The sequence below is a fragment of the Zea mays genome, chromosome 6 (assembly GCF_902167145.1).
Source record: "Zea mays cultivar B73 chromosome 6, Zm-B73-REFERENCE-NAM-5.0, whole genome shotgun sequence".
Taxonomy (NCBI): domain Eukaryota; kingdom Viridiplantae; phylum Streptophyta; class Magnoliopsida; order Poales; family Poaceae; genus Zea; species Zea mays.
Window position 1 is genome coordinate 166,679,230 of NC_050101.1, and position 19,082 is coordinate 166,698,311.

The 19,082-nt window shown below is 43.5% G+C and overlaps 3 protein-coding genes across 42 annotated transcripts; 2 read left to right on the forward strand and 1 right to left on the reverse strand.

Annotated features, from left to right (window-relative positions):
• The first annotated feature begins 427 nt into the window (after positions 1–427).
• Positions 428–12,185, forward strand: LOC110354864 (uncharacterized). 39 transcript variants are annotated; one of them, XR_004850010.1, is made up of 22 exons: positions 428–982; positions 1,442–1,521; positions 1,698–1,773; positions 2,246–2,305; positions 2,434–2,503; positions 2,580–2,684; positions 3,160–3,781; positions 3,860–4,053; positions 4,133–4,241; positions 4,378–4,526; positions 4,864–5,072; positions 6,465–6,560; positions 6,676–6,792; positions 7,449–7,556; positions 8,292–8,705; positions 9,170–9,403; positions 9,600–9,718; positions 9,848–9,970; positions 10,075–10,260; positions 10,587–10,812; positions 10,897–11,235; positions 11,638–12,185. XR_004850010.1 is itself a non-coding variant. In NM_001351740.1 (12 exons), the coding sequence occupies exons 2-11, from the start codon at positions 1,492–1,494 to the stop codon at positions 5,069–5,071; spliced, it is 1,623 nt and encodes a 540-aa protein (NP_001338669.1). In that variant the 5' UTR covers positions 749–982; positions 1,442–1,491; the 3' UTR covers position 5,072; positions 5,235–5,566. The 39 variants fall into 39 exon arrangements, 1 of the variants encoding a protein (NP_001338669.1); XR_004850015.1 differs by having other exon boundaries at positions 9,197–9,403; positions 9,610–9,718; XR_004850012.1 differs by having other exon boundaries at positions 11,641–12,030.
• Positions 12,186–12,435: 250 nt separating this feature from the next.
• Positions 12,436–15,661, forward strand: LOC100282945 (uncharacterized). 2 transcript variants are annotated; one of them, NM_001155850.2, is made up of 7 exons: positions 12,436–12,860; positions 12,977–13,034; positions 13,143–13,247; positions 14,135–14,192; positions 14,569–14,744; positions 14,921–14,978; positions 15,080–15,661. In NM_001155850.2, exons 1-7 carry the CDS (start codon positions 12,685–12,687, stop codon positions 15,373–15,375), a joined length of 927 nt encoding a protein of 308 aa, NP_001149322.1. In that variant the 5' UTR covers positions 12,436–12,684; the 3' UTR covers positions 15,376–15,661. The 2 variants fall into 2 exon arrangements, with proteins under 2 accessions (NP_001149322.1, NP_001399158.1); NM_001412229.1 differs by having other exon boundaries at positions 13,143–13,208.
• Positions 15,662–16,824: 1,163 nt separating this feature from the next.
• Positions 16,825–18,206, reverse strand: LOC100281959 (lipid binding protein). Its single transcript, NM_001154877.2, has 3 exons — positions 17,629–18,206; positions 17,379–17,483; positions 16,825–17,162 (listed from the first exon to the last, which is right to left on the reverse strand). The coding sequence occupies exons 1-3, from the start codon at positions 18,038–18,040 to the stop codon at positions 17,032–17,034; spliced, it is 648 nt and encodes a 215-aa protein (NP_001148349.2). The 5' UTR covers positions 18,041–18,206; the 3' UTR covers positions 16,825–17,031.
• Between the last annotated feature and the right edge of the window lie 876 nt (positions 18,207–19,082).

Here is a 19,082-nt window from a genome sequence, read left to right on the forward strand (position 1 = left end):
GCTTATTTCAGATTATTTTTTTCCCACTTCCCCACTACTCTTTCAAGTTTCCTAGAAATTACCCACCATTGCCATTATAATCCACCGAATCGTTTTTGCGCCTAGTACTAGTCAATTTGGGGATGAAGAAAGTGACATGAATGCCTTCCGTGATAATATTGCTAATGCAATATTTGCCAATGTCAATTAATTTTTTTTTTCATATATGAGTTTCAACCTAGTACAAATATAGAGGGCATTCTTGTCTTTCTCATACAAAAGAATCCTATTAACAACTCAAATAATCTGGGTAAACAAACAGGACTACCGAGATTATATAATCCAGATTATATAATCCAAATTATATAATCCTCCAAAAATAATTCAGATTATATAATCCATGGGGTAAACAAACAGGCCCTAAAGCACGCAAGGACAGGATTGACCCATGGCGCCTGTCCTGGCGACCTCACCTTCGCAGACGGAAGGCCCAACCGTCTCGCCTCCCTCGCGCCAAACCCAATCCGACGAGCCGCACGTGCGCCACTCAAGCTCTCCTCCCCCCTCCCACTCCTCTCCTTCCCACGGTCGGGTCAACCACCCCCACCGGAAACCGTGCTCGCGCCGCGTCCGTTCCCGTAAACAATTGCTGGATCCCCATTTCCCCACCAAGAAAAGCAGTAGAACCGCGCCGGCCCACGCCCCGCTGTACAGTTGTCGCGCTCGGGCGGCCGAGTAGTTTAATCCTCGAGGAAGGAGGGGGGCGGTCGCCCCGGATGGCCGTGTCCTCGTCGCCTTCCTGCAGACCCACTCCCGGGTTTGAGGCGTCCCTCCTCCTCCGCCGCCGCTCTTTCCGGTTGCGTTTGGGAGGAATGGTTGTGGAGTTGGTGGATTCTCATTCTCCGCTGGGGTTTTAGGAGGATTCCGGGCTCTTGGCCGGGGAAGCGGAGATCGGAGGTTCTGCCAGGCGTACGGATTGGGCGCTGGAGCTCCTGTTTGTTTGGTGGGTTTCTGGCTTTCTGCTGTCGGGCTGTAGTTTTCAGATGTTCTTCTCTTTCGTTCTCGGTGTTTCTGTTGCACTTTATGATGTGTACAGAGTTCTGCATCCTAGAATGGTTAGATTTTGAATGGGCCATCCTTCGTTGAGGAACTTGTGGGAACAATGCTTGGTTTTTCATGTCAAAAATTACATTTTGTGTGTGTGTGTGGGTAAGTTTTCGATGTTTTCCTCTTTTTGTTATTTGTAAATTGTAATCGAACAGTGAGGCACTTGGTTCCAAATAACGCTGTGGATCCGGCGTAGTTTTTTCGTACTTGCTTGAAAAAAAGTGGAGGTTTCGTACAACTGCTCCCTTTTTATATTTCCTGTCAGAATTCCATGTATATGTTTCTTTTATTTGGTGCTACTGTGATAACCTTGATGATCTTAGCTCGTTTTCGTTCTATTAAATTATGTGTTCAGAATTGAATTTTGGGGAAAAGCTTCCACCTTTCTTCTGCCTTTAAAAGGAGATGGCTTTTTCACACGACGGAAAGATGAAGGTATGAATTGGTGTGCCTATTGTTTCACTTTTGTTCATATCATGGTCATGATCTTTCTGACCTTTCTATCATTGTTCCTCTTCCTTCTGTTCTTTCCAACTAAATCTTGAATGCATTTGCGTAGCTGTAATTAAATGGAACATTTCACCTAAAAAGTGTTCTGCTTTGTACTATAGGGCTGTCAGACAAACCTTTTCCGGACAAAGGATAAGAAAGTCGTCAAGATGACAGATAGTGCAAGCTGCTCCACAGGTTAGTTCACCTTATGTCTTTCGGAAAACTGTATCAACACTCAATGCAGTAATAAATGGAATATATAGCTCACTAGCTTACTGGCTAATTTCATCCGATCAAATGGGTAATGGCTGAAGCTCAAGTCAGTTGGCAACCACAAAGATATTGTCGATTGAGCCTATGTTGACTTTGTAGAACTATCGATAGCTACTCTTCCAGTCTGTACACAATTTTGAAATGAAATAAAGAGATCAGATTGAATTCAAATGTCTTTGCAGAACTATGGATAGTCACTCTTTCAGTTTATACAAAATATCGAAATGAAACGAAGAGATCGAACTGAATCCAAATATGGTCATATAGTACTGCACTTGATATCTTCATTACAGAAGTTCAACATTTTATACATAATGGACACGGTATAACTTTTCTAGTTTATTCTGAAACCATAATAGTAACCAATTGTTCCATGTTTTCTTGTTTATTGTAGCTAAGTATGGATCAAGCAACTCAAAATCACCATCTTCATCCCCCTTCCGGAAGCTTTCAGGTTGATTTTATACTTGCCAATTTTGCTTTTGAGCTAACTCTACTGACAGTACAAAACTACAGATTTAATTTGTTTTTCTTTTGTTGTGTGTGTGTGTGTGTGTTTTTCTTTGGACTAAATGAAAGCAGAAGTTAGGAGCATACGTCTCAACCATTTTCTAAGTCACTCTTCAAATGCTACAAAATATGAACATGTCAGGTAAGAGATTTAATGTTGCATGTTCAGTTATACATGAAAACCAGAACAACTCCTTATTCTTTACCTTCTTGTTTAGGATATTTGTCTCCACATGGAATGTTGGAGGAAAAGCACCTACTGCCGAGTTGAAACTGGATGACTTTCTTCCTGTTGATGACCATTCAGACATTTATGTTTTAGGGTAACCAGCCTCATCATTACTCTGAACCTTATCCATGTTAATGTCGTCAATTGTGGTGCTAACATTATCTCAGAAAAATGTGTAATACCCCGTATGTTCTGTTCCTTGTTTCATGCTTACGTTTAGGATTCAGTATAGTCAGGATGTTCTTGATTCTTTATCTACCTTGGTATATCGGACTGTAATTGATATACTGGCATTTATTTGTGCTTTCCGAAATGAGGCTGTAACTTCCCTTTAAGGATTGAATTTTTTTCTCTCTGTTTTTTCTTGAACACGAAGGAGAATTAAGTCTTTTTTAATGAATGAATCACTGTATTGAGAAGGTGAAAACGATTCGAATATCCGATTACAATTCCATGGAGAATATGAAAACAAAGTAAACCTATTAAGGATTGGAATCTATTTGTATTTCATAAGTTAATGGAAGATGCCATCATATTACTTATTTTATTTGATTTTGATCTTTTAACAGCTTTCAGGAAATTGTGCCTCTCAATGCTGGTAATGTCCTTGTGATAGAAGATAACGAGCCAGCTGCAAGATGGCTTGCTCTTATAAACCGTGCGCTAAACCAACCAGTTGACACTGTTGATGATATATTTCAGCATAAACCATATCCCTCCCTGGATTCAACCTCATCCCGGTCAACACCATGCCTTGATGGTTCCTTCTCCAACCGTTCAAGAACAGCCAGTGGTTCTATAATCTTCCAAAAGTCCTTGAAATCCATCAAGAAATCTTACATGCCATCCCAGAGAAAACAACTCAAATTCTGCAATTGCCCAGTGGAAATGGCCAAGAAATCCTACAAAGATGCTTGCTTTTGGTGTCCACAAGCATATGCCAATGACATGGACTCCTCAGAAGAGGATGAATTGGATGACAATTTGAATGATATTTTTGGCCTTAATGATGATGGCGTTACTTCGTCTGTTTCTGCCTCCAGGGACCAGCTAAAGTATAACCTCATATCTTGCAAACAAATGGTTGGTATTTTTGTCACAGTCTGGGCAAAGAAAGAATTAATGCAGCATATTGGACATTTGAGAACGTCCTGTGTTGGTCGCGGAATAATGGGATATCTTGGAAATAAGGTAAGAGGCTAAAAGAAATATCTGAAAGCATTTTCTGTAGAGTGTAGTAGATCCCTTATATGATTCCTGTTGATACAGGGATGTATATCAGTAAGCATGACACTATACCAGACAAGCTTTTGTTTCATCTGCAGCCATTTGGCTTCAGGTGAGAAGGAAGGTGATGAATTGAGGCGAAATTTAGATGTGTTAGAGATTCTAAGGCTCACACAATTTCGAAGGATTTGCAGAAGAGCTGGGCGAAGAATCCCTGAGAAAATTCTTGACCATGAGTAAGAAAGTTATCCCACAAATGCTTTAATTTTTTCTTACTTCCTGCAGTTTTTTTAATTCATATTATCTTTATGTCAGGCGGGTGATATGGTTAGGAGATCTGAACTACCGAATTTCCTTGAGCTATGAAGATACCAAAAAACTTCTGACTGAAAATAACTGGGATGCCCTTTTTGAAAAGGATCAGGTGAACTCCTCAAAATAAAGCTTTTCTTTTCTAGAAGGAAGACTAGTTACAGAATAAGAGACCAGTTCAGTTTTTATTTTATATTACGGTGAAATGATACTAGAATTTCACTGACATGTTACACAATTTTTCTCAGCTCAATATCCAGCGTGCTTCTGGAAGTGTGTTCAAGGGGTGGAGTGAGGAGAAGATATATTTTGCTCCCACATACAAGTACTCTTGCAATTCAGATTCTTATGCTGGAGAGACTGCCACATCAAAGAAAAAGAGGAGAACCCCAGCCTGGTATGTACTACAATGTTTGAGATAGTTTCAGAGAGTTCAGATCTCATTCTCATATGATAACACTCGTCAGTGGCTATGAAGTATCCTAGAGTCCACAAACCTCTTTGCAACCCGAAAACCTTGTGTTTCCCCTTTCTGTACCATCTTTTGAGATGAGTTAAATCAGATTTGGACAGCAAGGTAAGTTGTAAGCGTGGGGAAACACAAAAGAGGAATCATTCTCATGTGCAATAAATAAACAAATCAAGATGATTCACATATTCTGAATTCAGGAATCACACTTCCCAAACCATGAATACATAATACTATTAATGTCCGGTTTGTTGCAAATGTTCAGGTGTGATAGAATACTATGGCATGGAGATGGTATTGCACAGTTGTCCTACTTCCGGGGGGAATCTCAATTCTCTGACCATCGTCCTGTTTGTGGGACATTTATTGTTGAGGTTAAAAGGCTAGATGGTCAATCAAAGCGGCGCCCATCAAACACCAACATTAAAATCGGTGCTGAAGAGTTGTTACCGACAAGAGACAGGCATAACTAAGGTACTTATGTGTCTTCAGCCTTCTTGATATTGCATTAATATCTGCAGGCACTACAGCAGTCTGTGTCCTTAAGCAAAGCACAAAACACTGCACTAGACCAGTGAACCATACTTGCATAGCTATGGCCCATGGCTAATTACTATTATTGTTATGACACCGTAGGTGCTGGGGCGGGGCCCAAATCACCGATTAAAGCTAGGTTTTTGTGTGACTTGGGAACACAACACCGCGGAACCTTCGTAAGGACGCTAAGCTATCTGTTCCTCGAGGAAATTACCTGTGACCATAGAAATATGATTAAAGATCATATGCTTATTATTATGTTGTTGTTATTGTACATCATATAGTCGCGTACAGTTTTGAAAGGAACATTAGTCATTAGTTTATATTGTATACTTGTAAAACTTCCTCACAGGGTTGTTTTGGTTTTCATTTCTACTTCTTTCATTTGTGTAATTTCCAAAGTTCAACAGAGTAGCCAAAGCATGTTCGCTTTCTTTGTTGTACTGTACAAAGTTTGTATTTTGACCTTTGTAGGGGTCAAGTTTTGAATTTGTGTATCAGCCTTGCTGGAAGGAGTTTAATTGTACAATATACTACCTCCCTCCTTGTCTATTTGACGCCAAATAATGTAAAATTGAACTGCAAAACGTTAAATAAAAAAACAGAGGGAGTATCATTTATCCCCTATCGTGATTGTTAAATGGATTAAGTACTGTGAATGGACAAAAAACTGATAATTTATCTGTGTGTATATCGCTTAGTTTCCAAACACTTGAGCAAATAATCGAGCAAATCAGAGTAGATGACGGACTCGACAGATAACAAAGGATCGTAGCGTCCTCTTTCTCAGAGCAAGATTAATAACAGAGTTCTGACTATAAATAAGATTAAGCTATACAATAGTTGTCCTTTATTTATCTACAAAAAAGTTATTATTATTATTATTATTATTATTATATTCATATTTTTTTATATTTCTTCTATGCATCGACAAAAAATACTTACTAAATGGCTATAATAGCATAATTATACTGGTTGCAGTTAGAGTTTTTTTATAAAAACAAAAGGTTTTTTATTTTAAATGAAATATCTCTATCTCTACTAACTCCCCGCCGCTACCGAACGCCCACCCGCGCGAAACGCCCGCCCGCCCGCCTGCCCGCACGCTCGCCGCCGCGAATCCCGCTGCTACCGAAGGGCCCGCACGCCCTCCGCCGTGAATCCCGCCGCTACCGAACGTCCACGCAACCGCCCTACGCCCGCCGCCGCTACCGCGCCAGCACGACCACGCAACTGCCCGCGCGAAACACCCGCCAGCCGCTCTGCACGCCTTCCTCCTCCTACTCCTCTTCAGCGACGGCCACCACCTCACCACCATTGCCTTTGTAGGAAGCGAAGGTGGATCCGACGCCGTCTGCCCCCGCCCCTGGTCATCACAACATCCGGGCCTCCCGCCTCCTCGACAACGAGATCCGCGTCCTCAAGGTGAGCGAGCCCAGTCTTAGATCGGAACCTCGCGGTTTTGGAACTCTCGTTTGTTCGTCGTTAGGGTTTGCGTCTGATCTGTTGGACTTGTTTGGTTTTTTACGGCGGTACCCAGGACGAGTTGCAGCGGACGAACCTTGAGTTGGAGTCGTTCAAGGAGAAGATCAAGGAAAACCAGGAGAAAATTAAGCTCAACAAACAGCTACCCTACCTCATTGGCAATATCGTTGAGGTTCTGTCTCTTTCCATTCGGTAAAATCCCTGCGTGTGATTGTTGCCCTGGGTTAATTTGAGGCCAGGGAAGTGAATGGGTGAAAATGATTTGGTCTATAATCACATGATTTGGTGTGACAGCATACTTAACTGCTTGTTCTATTATATTATGTTTATTCATTTATAATTCGTGTTAAACACACCAAGGCGCACTTAATCAGGAACAGAGCACACTTTCCTCTTGTGCAGACACTTCAAATTAGTTAGCGTAGTTTGTCTTTAGTACACCATTGGTTCTTTAATTGAGTAACCGACTAACCGTGGTCTGGCTAAGTATCCAGACATTCATAAACTTGGAACTTGATAACTGGTTTATAACCAACTACCTTAGCTTTCAAAATTTCGAGTCTCTGAGTCAGTATACAATAATTTTTGAACATTTGATGGCTTTATAGATCCGTGTATGTATGGAGCATTCAAATATCTCACATCGTAAATGAACCATGACATATATTCGTGTAGCTGACTCTGCTGCACTCCTTATCCTTTGGAAATTATAATAACTAAATTTTTGTTTCCTTATTATTTGATATTTGTCAGGCAGGGAGTATTAAATGATTTTATTTTGTTTATGAGTTACTCATATATGACTTGCCCTTTTCTCAACTGTTCTAGACCTTGGAAATGAATCCTGATGATGAAGCTGAGGAGGATGGTGCTAACATTGATTTAGATTCACAAAGGAAAGTAAAATGTGTTGTTCTGAAGACCTCCACAAGACAAGTGAGCAATCTGTTCTCTGCTCATCAGGGTCATGTCTTTTGTTGTTCTTTTTTTGTGTGTCCTATGATTTCTACGGTACCTCTGTTGTGTTTTGTTTGATTGGATTCTCTGGTTTATGTGATGGAAGTTAACCATGTCCAGTCCAGTTACTCAGTCAGTTCATGGGAGTATATATGATTCAGAGTGCGTTGAGCTGCATGCTATGCTGATCCGTAGCAGAGTAGCGGAACCGGGAAATTGCTCTCAGATCACTCGGTGAAGAACTGGAGATGACTTCAAGCAGTGAAATCACGTTGTTTCTGTTGATAATTCAGACGAAATGTGGCTCAAACATCTAATTAACCATTTTCCTCAATGAAACTGCCCCCCTGATCCTCCTACCCAAATAGGAGTGTGGTTTCAGACGATTCATGTAATGGGTATATATACGTGATATGTTTGTTGGCCATAAAAAATGAAACGTGCATGGTCTGATGGTAGCAGACAAATTTACGACCAATCAAGTATCAAGATAATGAATAATTTGTATTATCAGCTAGCACCAAAGTTTGGTTATCTCTGCGAATTTCTTGAAAGCTTATACTCGCATGAGTCAAGTATTTGTTTTTTTAACACAAAGCCAAGTTCCGTTTCTTAATCATGAACACTTGTGCACATTAGTTTTGGCTGATGACCGTCTTCTCATGGGCGCTTGCTGGTGTGGTTTGCTGATCAAAATGGGGTCTTTCCTTGCAGGTACACTGGACAGCAGTGTGGCTTGCTGAGCCTGCAGTGAGAATGCGCCTAATGGCTGTTCTGGTTGATGGATGCCAGGGACTGAGCGGTGGTGCTATGGCTGGTGTGATCCATGGGCAAGCACAACACGGAGATCCTATGTTTCAGGAGTTTGCGGGCCGATTACTGCGCCGGGTGTGCTCGCCGTTGTTTGAGATGGTCAGGAGCTGGGTGCTAGAAGGGGAATTGGAGGATGTATTTGCAGAGTTTTTTATCGTTGGGCAGCCAGTGAATTACCAGCCAGAACGAAGGTGATGAGATGGCGTCAAAGGTAGCTTTTGATCACCCAGAACGATTCTCCGAAAAGTTCGAGTTCAGTGCAGCCAACATTGAGCCCCTGGTTCAGACATGCATGACAACTCTATCCTCAAAGATGTAAGTCGTAACAAATCTTTGACATTATGTTCCATCATTCAGCCTTTGTGATGCAGATCTTTTCATTTCATTTATGTTCTTTGGTAATTCCTACATCTATGGTTAATACTTAATATTTTTTCACAGAAGTGATGTGATTTTTTCTCTGTGAAGTGCTGTTGCACCACTTTTTTGTGTTGTTTTGGTAAAACAGGAAAAAACTTTGTTAGGGAAGTAGTAACTTTTCAGGGTTTTCTTTTCTTTATATGGGCCAACCAAACAGAAATAATTTTGGAGATTTAATCGGTTCTCACATGTCATTAATCCTTATACCAAACACACGAACTCATATCCAAGCAGGACTGTAACGAACTGTTTGGGAAAGACCAGGTAGGCTTTTATGTTTTATCGTCACATTGCAAAATACCCTTTATTCAGAAGTCCTAGCTCATCTTTCCATTCCCTTTAATGATATCTGAAAGTAGAGCTGAAGAAGGGGCATCTGTTTGAAGGATGGACTGAAGGGGTCATCAACTTTTGGGTGCTATTAAAGTGTTCATATACCAAACACAGTTTTGCTTTATATGTTGTCACCTGACCTATGGAGAAAAGGAAGGAGATGAACTAAAAAGGAATGCTGATGTTCAAGAAATCCACTGGAGGACAATATTTAATCCAGTTTCGAGAGTCAACATGCCTAAAACGATATATGATCATGAGTGAGTAATATATTATATATTGTTTCTGGTTACCTCTACTTTTTAGTGGTTCATTTGGTACTTATTTTAATAGTTGAAAGGAACAAAGCATTATCTTTAGCCATTCTTGAATATTGCAATACTATTAGAACTTTTGCTTTCATAGTTTACCAGTTCAGTTCATGGTAGCTATATTTGGTGACGCATTGCAGTTTAGCTTGTTTCAGAAGGAATGTAGGGCTAGGTGATCTCAACTATAGGATCAACTTACCATATGAGAAGACACACGAACTCATATCCAAGCAGGACTGGAACGAATTGTTTGGGAAAGACCAGGTAGGCTTTTATGTTTCATCGTCACATTGCAAAATATCCTTTATTCAAAAGTCCTAGCTCATCTTTCCATTCCATTTAATGATATCACAGACATTAAGATCGATGATGACATCAGGGCTTACTCTGCAGATGTGATCTCTAGAATGTGCTTTGTAAGCGGCTACATCAAAGGAAAGGAAATCTTTATGAAGACCAGAGAACTCTAGCAGGCTGTCTGAAGACAAATGTGCTAGCTGAAATGACTGGCCTAAGGTTAGGGGTTAAACGAACTACTCGTGTATCAAGCGCATATTTGATTGTGAATAAACAAAAAGAAAGAACTATTTTTGACCTAAGGCAACACATTGATTGAACAGACCTGTAAATTGTAAAATTAAAGGTGATGATTTGGAGGCCATGGTTCATGTTTGTGAGCTCGTTGCAGAATGGCGACAGCCATTTCATTCAAATGTAGTGGTGCACATTGTATGCTACTGACGATTTGGCCATAATGAAATTGATGAGCCGCCCCTCAGTCCCTCACCCAACCTAAGATGTACAAGGTACACACTCTTCTTTGTTTCACTTTGTTGTTAAGATTTGGCACAGATTTATACATACTTTTGTCTTCACATATTTATTTCTATTCTGGTTCTTGCTTTACCATTTGAGTAGTGATACCTTCAGTACCCTATCTAGCTAAATGTTGAAGGACAGAAAAATATGAGTCTATTATGTATCTTTTGGTATCATAATCAGAAGAATTCTTAGAAATATGAAATCAACCTAGGTTCTAAATAATCAAATTTGGTGGAGTTTCAGTATTCTTTGACACTATCAAATGTGTGATTGTACCCATCACATTTTTAAAGTTTTCTGTTTGTGTCAGGTGATTAGGAACCATCCAAGTGTGTTTGAGATTTATCAAAGAAAGTTGTTAGAGCCTGGAAAGATCTCAAAGAAATATATTGATAAGTTAAACAAGAAGGTCAGCACTGTACTTAATGAGTATTTCGAGAATAGCAAGGACTATGTTCCGAACAAGAGGGACTAGATTTTAGCTTATTGGCAGGGTTCAAGTCACCAAAGCAGATTTTATGTATCTGAAACATTGGGTAAATAGATCTACCTGTTTAGTTTGACTTTTTCTGTGTTTCCTCACATTTTAAGTGACCTTTACCTGACAATCAACCATGCAGAGTCAAGCCAGAGATTCTAAAACGTGTTGGAGAAGCCATGACTACTCTGCCAAAATTTCAATCCTCACAGGGCTGTGAATTTTTTTTATCAAAGGCATCAAATGATTGAGACTAGAGAAGACATTGATTGGACAGTTGGTGAAACACTTGTTTTTGCTACTCTTATCATTGAAGGGAACCACGTCAGGTTAAGTGGTTAGGATGTTGAGAGGGGTACATTTAGCCACCGTCATTCTGTCATCCATGACCAAACTAGAGAATAGTACTACCCACTGTACCATCTTGTTATGAACCAAGATGAGGAGATTTTTACTATGAGCAACATGTATGAACAATATGGTAATGGTTTGTTCCAGTTATGGATATGCATTGCTTAATAGCTTAAGTTCGTCTTTTATAGGAAACATGAAATATTACAATAATCAAATAGACCCAAAACGAACCAGTTTATCGAACAACTTTGGATGTCGTCGGAATGCACAGGCATTGTACTATTTTTACTAATGTTATGGATGTAGTAATGAACCATCCAAAGAATTGAAGCTGAGGAAGTAGTTTATCTGTGCCAAGCTTTTATTGGTTGCTATACTATTGCCAAGTAGTGGCTTTGTTGTAAACAATCACAATTATGAATCTCCATGAAATGACTCTTTCGAAATTTTAAAAGGATGAAACAGTGTGTCACTGGTTTTCTAGCAGGAACCAAGGGTATAGATGCTACAAGTATCATTTGTTTTGTAGCAGGACAACAGGAAAACTGAAGGCGCACTGCACAGTTTGGGTGAGAGCGTTGCTTCATTTACAGGAGTAGTTCAAGTGACAACATCTGTGGTTGGTGCGGCTTGCAGCAGCTAGGCCAGTAGCACTGCTTTGAAGAGATCGATTCAGCTGAAAGTGGGAAATCCTGCTAAAAGATGAAGGGATGAAGGCCATATACATACACTCCTTCAGGTGCTTTGTTGGATGCGCCCAACATTTTCGTCCAAGAGTAAATACACCTGCGAGGTCTGGCACAAAGTTAAACATCTGGCCATGTACTCCTTCAGCCATGAAATTTTCTCCAAAGTTTGTGCAAGAGTTTCAGGGACCTATTTCTTTGTTCCGAGGGTGTACATATCAAAGAAGTTGTCCATAGCGTTACAATCCTCTGAAATTCCTTGGGCCCCCTTAATTTTAAAAATAAGGGCCAGGTGTGGAAGATCCATTTGTTTTGACACAATGTGCTTAGTAGTTGTGAGCTATAACACTGTGTACGAGTCTTCCGCTGAGTTAATCACTTTTTTGCTTTACCTTTTTTTATAGAATGGTTACTTGAACCTTGTACTAGAGTCATCGCGTATGATTTTTTTGTTGCGCCAATATGTTAGATCCAACACGTTCCTGGTATGATGTGTTGTCTATATCACGTGGGTGTTTATCTTGGGTATTATCTGTTGGTTGTATCTTGTCATTTTTGTGGGTGTGGGGTCTGGACGGTCCGGTGCAAGTGCAACCGCGAGGCAGACTATCGAATGTTTGATTCCGTAGCAACACACGGTATATATCTAGTGAATTAATAATAATCCAAAGAAAAGGCTGAGAGGCTGTAAAGAGTGTTGAAGGACGCTCGGTTCCTTCAGGTGCGGCGGCGACCTTGTCTAGGATTTTACCCGTGGAACGTGGCGACCACTTCCGACGGGCCACTCGCCGCCGCTCGCCCGCCCTGCTCTTCACCCCTTCTCCCGGGACCGGGACAAGCGATCTCCCGTCCCCGTAGTCCGCAGGAGAGAGATTTTTTTCTCGGTTGCAATGAAGAGTTATCCGTGGGCGGGGGCCCGCCCTCTTGCCGTCGTGCAGCTCCTCCTCTTCCTCGCCCACCTCGTCGACCGCGGCGGTGCTGCCGGTGGAGGCAGCAAGGGCAGCTCGGTGTACCCGGCGGCTGTCGTCTACCCGCATCACTCCCGCCAGATCTCCTGCAAACCCAGGTAGGCAACCCCCATCACCGTTCCATCGCTCGGTTGTCCTGCCTGTATGCCATCTCGATTTCATCGAAAACACATGAGATGTCTGACTGGAGATCCATGGTGCTTGTACGGTCCAGGGTGTTCCTGTATCAGCACTTCCTCAGCGACGACGAGGCTAACCACCTGATCTCCCTCGTCAGTGCCACTCTACCGCCCCACAATCCCACAGAACGTTTGTCTTTGCTTCTCGATAATGCCCGAACTCGATTGAATTTTGGATATTGCTCGTTTTCATCTTTTCAGGCGAGAGCGGAGCTCAAGAGGTCAGCGGTCGCCGATAATATGTCTGGCAAGAGCACGCTCAGTGAGGTCCGCACCAGCTCCGGCACCTTCCTCAGGAAGGGCCAGGTTAGGCCCTTCTTACTTTCGCTGTTTGGTTGAACTGCCTACAAACCCCTTTACCCAGGCTGGCCCAGAAATCGTACGTGCAAACATTACTAATTTTCCTTGGGAAAATGAAAATCCCTTGGGAAAATGAGGTTCCCAAACTAGTATAATATATTAATATGCCATAGATATTGCACCATGGAACTGCATCATCCCCAACAAGAGGCATCTCACTAGTTCGAGTGTTACAAATTACCCTTGGAAAGTCGGAATGCATACTTAGTGTATTTGCCTGTTGATCATGCTAACTAGCAATATAGTTGCTTTGTTTTCAAATCAGGCGACTGCTATTTTTAGCATGTTGCTTGTGGTGAGTACCTGAATCAATGTACAAGGTATTCCTGAAGAGGCCAAGAGGTCCAAACAGAAACTAGAAAATGCTGATGTGGTTGAATGAATGAAAAATCGGGAATTTTAAAAGATTATATAGTGCTTTCCTATGTTTTTGTCAAATCTCATAGAAGATACTGGCATTTAGCCCTACCGACCAAATTTCGGAATTCTGATTGCTGGCACTGCTACTTTGGATCAGAGTTTCCCCTCCCTTTAGGATTACGAATTCATACCCTCAGCTTGTACTTGTGTTTCGGCGGATAGACAGGGAGGAAAATAAAGTATTTCGATCAATCTGGTCTATTAGTGGATGCTGAGCATCTATTTGGCATGTACATTAGAATGAAAGATGTGGTTTTAGTTTATCTTATGGGATTTTTTGTCATGTTTTATTCCAGCTCAGCATTTGTATCTTATATCTGGTGACTAATCATACCTAGTGTCCAAGAGTACAACAGTCGGCAGACGGCTGTTGAGGCATTTCTCTTGTTCACATGGTTCTTACTTGATGACAGGATCCTATTGTTGAGGGTATAGAGGACAAAATTGCTGCATGGACATTCCTTCCAAAAGGTTGTGGTTCTCATTGAGGCATTAACGCTGCATTCTTGCATTTTTTGAAGGCACAAAACTTCTAATTCTAGTGCTTGGTGGATTATCCTTAATATTGTTTTATCTTTTGTTGAATTATATCTAGAGTTTGCTAGATGTTACATGACAAGGGCAGTTCACAATTTTCAGTAGACAGTAACTCTTTGCGAAGTGTCGTGACCATGCCTGTATTAGAATCGTTCAAAAGTCTGCTTTGAGAATAGGGTGATTGTTTTGTTGTTAATCTCTTCTGTTTACATCTTCCTATTTCATGTATAGGTTGGACCTGCCAGAATAATGAGAAGTTTTGTACCACTTTTAGTTTTTGTTTTCCTTACGGGTGTTCTTTTCTAATCAGAGAATGGTGAAGATATCCAAGTCCTAAGATATAAGCATGGGGAGAAGTATGAACCACACTATGATTACTTCACTGACAATGTTAACACTGTCCGTGGTGGTCATCGCTACGCTACTGTTCTTTTGTACTTAACTGATGTACCAGAAGGAGGGGAAACGGTTTTCCCCTTGGCTGAGGTAAATTTTTTTATATTTTCCGTGACGTTTGTGTTTAAAGAGATGGTAGAAAGTGGTTCAGAAGTTTTTTTGATTTTTTTTTTGTTCTGGCTACATGTGTCTATCATGTCCATTTCCTATTTTATTTTGGGCTCTGATATTAAATAACGTTCTGCTGCATTAATAATTCTTAAAAGGAGCCCGATGATGCTAAAGATGCAACCTTGTCAGAATGTGCTCAGAAAGGCATTGCAGGTATTGTGTTTGAACCAGTGCCTCTCTTGGTATTCCTTATTCTTGTTTCCTACGTGTGCCATCTGACATATTTCTCAATCAACCTGGAACTTGTTCCTCAGTGAGACCACGGAAAGGTGACGCCCTCCTTTTCTTCAACCTTAACCCAGACGGCACCACCGACTCGGTGAGCCTCCATGGTGGTTGCCCGGTCATAAAAGGCGAGAAATGGTCGGCTACGAAGTGGATCCGTGTGGCCTCGTTCGATAAGGTCCATCACCCACAGGGCAACTGCACCGACGAGAACGAGAGCTGCGCGAAATGGGCGGCCCTAGGGGAGTGCATAAAGAACCCAGAGTACATGGTGGGAACCACAGCGTTGCCTGGTTACTGTCGGAGGAGCTGCAATGTGTGCTAGGGTCAGGACGTGAGAGTACTAGTATTTGTTAGTGCATACCACTTGTATCCATAGTCTGTTGTTGGTCTCCTACATCTCGCATAAAAGAAATACTCCTATGCTATAGGTTATGCCGATGGAGGTGCATTTAGAATAAGCCTAGTATTTGATCTATTGATTTATTAGATTGCTTGGTTCTGCTAGCTCATAATTTGTACCGGAACCTTAGAAGATCTTTGATTCGTTGTCATCTGTAACATTTTCTCGATATATATATGGTGTGCATTTCTGGTCATCCCACAAAATCACCAGGTCTCTCCGATTCTACAACTTAAAGCATTCGTGTGCTTTCTATCTCGCTCTCTATCAGACTATCTATTTCAAACCTATTCTGAGAGCATGTAGTTTATAGTGTAAATACAGTATTTTGCATGGCTTTATGAGAGCGTAGTTTATAATGTAAATACAGTATTTTGCATGGCTATACGAGAGCGTAGTTTATAGTGCAAATACAGTATTTTGCATGGCTATATGAGAGCGTGTAGTTTATAGTGCAAATAGGGGTGGTAATAAATCACGATTTAAATATTTTTTCATAAAAAGCTAAGTCATTTAAATAATTTTAGTTAAAAGATGAATAGGAAGAGTCTTATCCTAATTTAATTTAATTCTTAAAATTTATAGTCTAAAATTTACAGTCTATTATCGCTTTTAAGTGCAAACAATATTTAGGTAAAGAAAGCTAGTGTGTGTGTTCCTGTAGACGCGTTGAGGAAGAGTTCCCGCGCGTCGTGCCGTCCTGCGCCTTCCCGAGTTTGGGTGGACGTGCCAGCAAGCAAGGAGCTAGTTTTAAATCTGGATGTCTCCGAACGGAAACCTCCAGTCGCATGGCGATCGGTAAACCTGCCTGCCTGACCCACCTGCACCTGGCATTCTGGCCATCTCATGAATTCATCAGTTCATCAGCCCACACAACCCAACCCAACCGAATCCTGGCCACACCTGCACAAAATCTTATTGGACGCTCGCAGCTGCAGTTCTGGCCACGCTGCCTGACCTTGGCCTGGTGACCGCAGCCGCCGAGCTCAGCGGCGTCACATGGGAGCGCCGCCCATCAAAGCGGCGGTTGGGGAATTCAATTCGTCAGTGGACGGGGCCGGCCGGGCGACGGAGGAATTCAATTCATCAACGCAACGGACTGACGTGACGTGCTCTCTCGTGCATTCGCCTCGCTGAATTCAATGCGTGCCTGCCCGCCCGCCCGCGCTGGCCTCACGTCGGCGGCGTTGTTCGGTCTGCCTGCATGCGATGCGACCTTTCCCGCCGGAATTCTGTGCTCTAGCTGCTGGTGAAGATCCGCGTGACCAGTCACATGAAAGGCATGAGTGGAAGGAGCAGGGTGCGCGTGACGACGAATCGCTCGTCCGAGCTATGTCACAGTCACACACGACACACTGACACTAGCTAGCTAGACATGAACGGGACATGACATGCATGTATTCTCATTCTCATCTCGGCTGGCAAGAAGCAAGGCTAACGCCTTATGATAATCGATCGAGTCCGCGGTATGTGTATAGTACAACAGAGGCAGCATAGAATAGAAAACACAGTGAAAGCTTATACTACGCAACAATGTCCAGCTGCGCAATGCATGCGGAGACGAAGGAGTCGTCGACCTTAGAGCATCCCGCTGACGGCGGCGGCCAACGGCAGCATGGCGAGGGCCACGAGGTGGCTGCCCGCGCCGGCGGAGGAGCGGCGCGCCGCGGTGCTGGTCGAGGACGGCGGCGAGGCGGTCGGCGATGTTCCTGGAGAAATGCACATGTGCGGACTCATTATTAAGAACTCCGTTCTCGAATGAAATATACTACTAGCGGTTAAACCGGATAGATCGTGCACAAGCACAAGAGCAACGAGCCAACGACGTGTACTGCTAACTCGCTCGATGAATCAGTTCGCTGAATTCGATCGGGTTGTAGGAAACATGGGTTATATTTAATAACCAAACGAAATGATGTTCTTACCTGGGAACTGTGGGCCCTCCCCGGAGGGAGAGATGCCTGACATGGGCGAGGGAGACCCTGACATGGGCGCCGCAGCTGGGCCCACGCGGACGTGATATCCGAGGGCTGCAATTTTGCATCAGTATCAGTAGTAACCCACGATTAGCTCAGCGAATTCATATTACCAAAAAAAACACGTACGATACGACAATTGTGCAGTGTGCATAGCTGCAGCAGAGTTTAGAGTAGAGAGACTGACGGGGTGACGGACCTGTGCAGGTGGAGACGGGCGGTGTGGCGACGCGGCAGACCCCGGGGAGCGCGAGCGCGCGGCCGTAGTCGACGGCGATGCCGTAGGAGTCGGCGGCGCCGGAGAGGAGCTCGCAGAGGCAGACGGGGTTGGAGCCGACGAGGCCCGCCAGCTCCGGGCAGCAGGGCGCGTCGGGGCGCCGCGCCGTGCTCCCCTGGCTCACGTACGGGAGGCAGTCCGACATGTTGAGCAGCGAGTTCAGGCACGCCGAGTCGATCCCGGTCCCGCCCGCGGGGCCCGGCGCCGCCGCCGGGGACGGCACCGGCTGCGCGCTCGACGGTGACAGCAGCAGCAGAAGCACTAGCGTCGCCGTCGCCGCCGCCACCAGCAGCGCTGGCACAGCGCACGGCCGCCGCATCGCCGCCACCACCATGGGTGTGTGTGCAGTGTGCCTGCGTGAGGTGAGGTGAGGTAGCTAGGCCAGCCGGCTGCGGAGATGGCGGTCGGACAGCACACGCATGCGATGCGATGCGGCTTGTTAGGACTTGAAGCGGCGGCGTGCACGGGTCACGGGATGGGGATGGAGATGGATGGATCAGTAAATTCGGAGGTGGCCATCCCCCGAGCGATGCACCGTGCTTTATAGAGAAAGAGAGAGAGACCCGGCAGCCGTGTAGCGTAGCGGTGCACGCCGCGCGCTCCGTGTGGTATGCGTGCATCCCGATCGACCCGAACGGTCACGACTGGACTGAGCTGCTGCTAGCAACAGCCGTCGGCCGTGTGCGGTGTGCTCGCCCGCCGGACGACCAGCAGAGAGGTGTACTAGCCACGGCGATGTGCTGGCTTAGGTTGCGCCCAGATCGAGAGCGGAATAAATTGGGTCGGTTTTAGTTTCTTGGTGGCGCTGGCGCGCGTACCGGCCGTGTGTATGGCGGCGGTGCTGCACGTATCAGTATCGCATTCGCTAGTATACTACTAGTCATCTAGCCCCGTTCAGATTTCTTTCTCCCCGGCCCTGTGGATGTTGTGTTGCAACGTGCTGCACTGCACGCCTGCACCTGCACGGGATGTTGCGCTGTGCAGTGGGCTGTGGCCTGTCCGTACAGCTGAAAAAAGCTCGAGCTCGACAACCTGGTTCGGGCTCGCAGTAGCTCGACTTAGCTCGGACCGGCTCGATGCTTAGAACAAGTCCGAGCGAGTCTGTTTTTATGGCTCGTGAAAAGAGCGAGTCAGCTCAGCTCGTGGCTCGTGGCTCGACCCAACAATAATTTATTACATAAAATCTTAATTAGCATATAATATTAGTACCGAATAGACAATTAATTTATGTTATTTGAGATACTATACAAAAATAATATACTTTATATATTATATTAGTGATATATTTATTTTACTAATTTAAAATATGTTATTTAAAATATTTTTAAGATTTTATATTATAATTTAGAGAACAGATTTACTTTTATGGCTAAACT